General features: G+C 40.4%; 1 protein-coding gene and 1 long non-coding RNA gene across 2 annotated transcripts in view; one reads left to right on the forward strand and one right to left on the reverse strand.

The window, feature by feature from the left end:
* The window catches only part of ginm1 (glycoprotein integral membrane 1), an 18,004-nt gene that overhangs the window by 14,772 nt on the left and 1,975 nt on the right, over positions 1-1,257 (reverse strand). Inside the window, exon 4 of the mRNA XM_014029694.1 lies at positions 297-451. Coding sequence (XP_013885148.1) covers positions 297-451 — 155 coding nt within the window. The remainder of the gene's footprint in view (positions 1-296; positions 452-1,257) is intronic.
* The window catches only part of LOC106533419 (uncharacterized), a 14,915-nt gene that overhangs the window by 12,211 nt on the left and 1,447 nt on the right, over positions 1-1,257 (forward strand). The gene's annotated exons all lie outside the window — the stretch shown is intronic.

The following is a 1,257-nucleotide window of genomic DNA, read 5'->3' on the forward strand; positions in this document are numbered from 1 at the left end:
CCAGTGAAATATATTTATGTTTGTGGTTGTAATGTGACAAAATATGGAAAAGTTCAAGGGGTATGAATACTTTTGCAAACCACTGTATCAATGGCTGCCACAGCCAGCTGACTTTAAAAAGCATAAAATGGCTGTAATTCAGTCAGTTTTACACAAAGTTTGACCAAAAAGGTTCCAGCTTTATCACTGTTCACCATCAGATGATCTTAGTCTGAAACTCTGGAATGATGAGTGAAAGAGTTTCTTCCAGGAAGTCAAGGCCTTCACCTGATCTGTCAGGTAAAGACAGTGTTTACCTGTCGGCCCTCCATCTCGATGACCTCACTGAACACCTGCAGGGCCAGCACCTCCTCTGAGTCGCTGTACAGCCTGTTCTGGCTCACCATCACACGGGTCACTGTCGACACCAGGTTCCCCGACTCAAACTCACTGCTTCTGTTGCTGCTGTCCACTGGAACCAAACACACTCAGGATTACAGACAACAAATTATAATTAATCTGTATTAATCTCTGAATTCAGACGCTGACAGTTGGTTCTGATCTGCTTTAAACCAAGTCTGGTTCTGTTCTGGACACACCCAACAGCTCTCTGGTCTTTATGTTGGTTTTTCCTCTTTTACAAGAAAAACTTTATTTGTTTAAAGCCAGGCCAAACAGTAGACCAGTCATACAGACCTGTTTAATGTTTGAGCAATCAACCTTAAGGGAAACACCTGGTCAGTAAAACACCTGTCAGTCACATCTTCCAACTGTTTTCTGATAAAGGAAATGAAACAAATTGTGTTTTTGTAAAAAGCTGTTAACAGTGTTTGTGTCTCTTTCCTGTCCTCAAACCCATCCGGTCCAGGCAGATGGCTGCTGGTCCTGAGCCTGGTTCTGGTTCTGCTGGTTTCTTCCTGTTAAAAGGGAGTTTTTCTCTCCACTGTCACCAACGTGCAGCTCAGGATGGAGACTGTGATGAAATGATTCAACACAATCTGCTGCTTCTTAAGACTGTTTTGTGTTGTGTTGTCATGTGACACGTTTATGGGATTACCAGCAGGAACTGAATCTGAACTGCTCAGATTAAATCTGGATGTGCAGAATATGAAACTGAATGCATTGGTTTAAAAATAAATTTCACTAAATTGAAACTGACTTTAAAGTTTTTAATTTGAAATAATTTTCTTTGAAACTGCATTTTGTTTTATTAAAAATTCAGTTTGACTACTTTCACTTTCAGTTCCATAATTCAGATTTTTGTGTCACATCCTGGTC

This window comes from Austrofundulus limnaeus, unplaced genomic scaffold, assembly GCF_001266775.1.
Source record: "Austrofundulus limnaeus strain Quisiro unplaced genomic scaffold, Austrofundulus_limnaeus-1.0 Scaffold942, whole genome shotgun sequence".
Classification (NCBI taxonomy): Eukaryota; Metazoa; Chordata; class Actinopteri; order Cyprinodontiformes; family Rivulidae; genus Austrofundulus; species Austrofundulus limnaeus.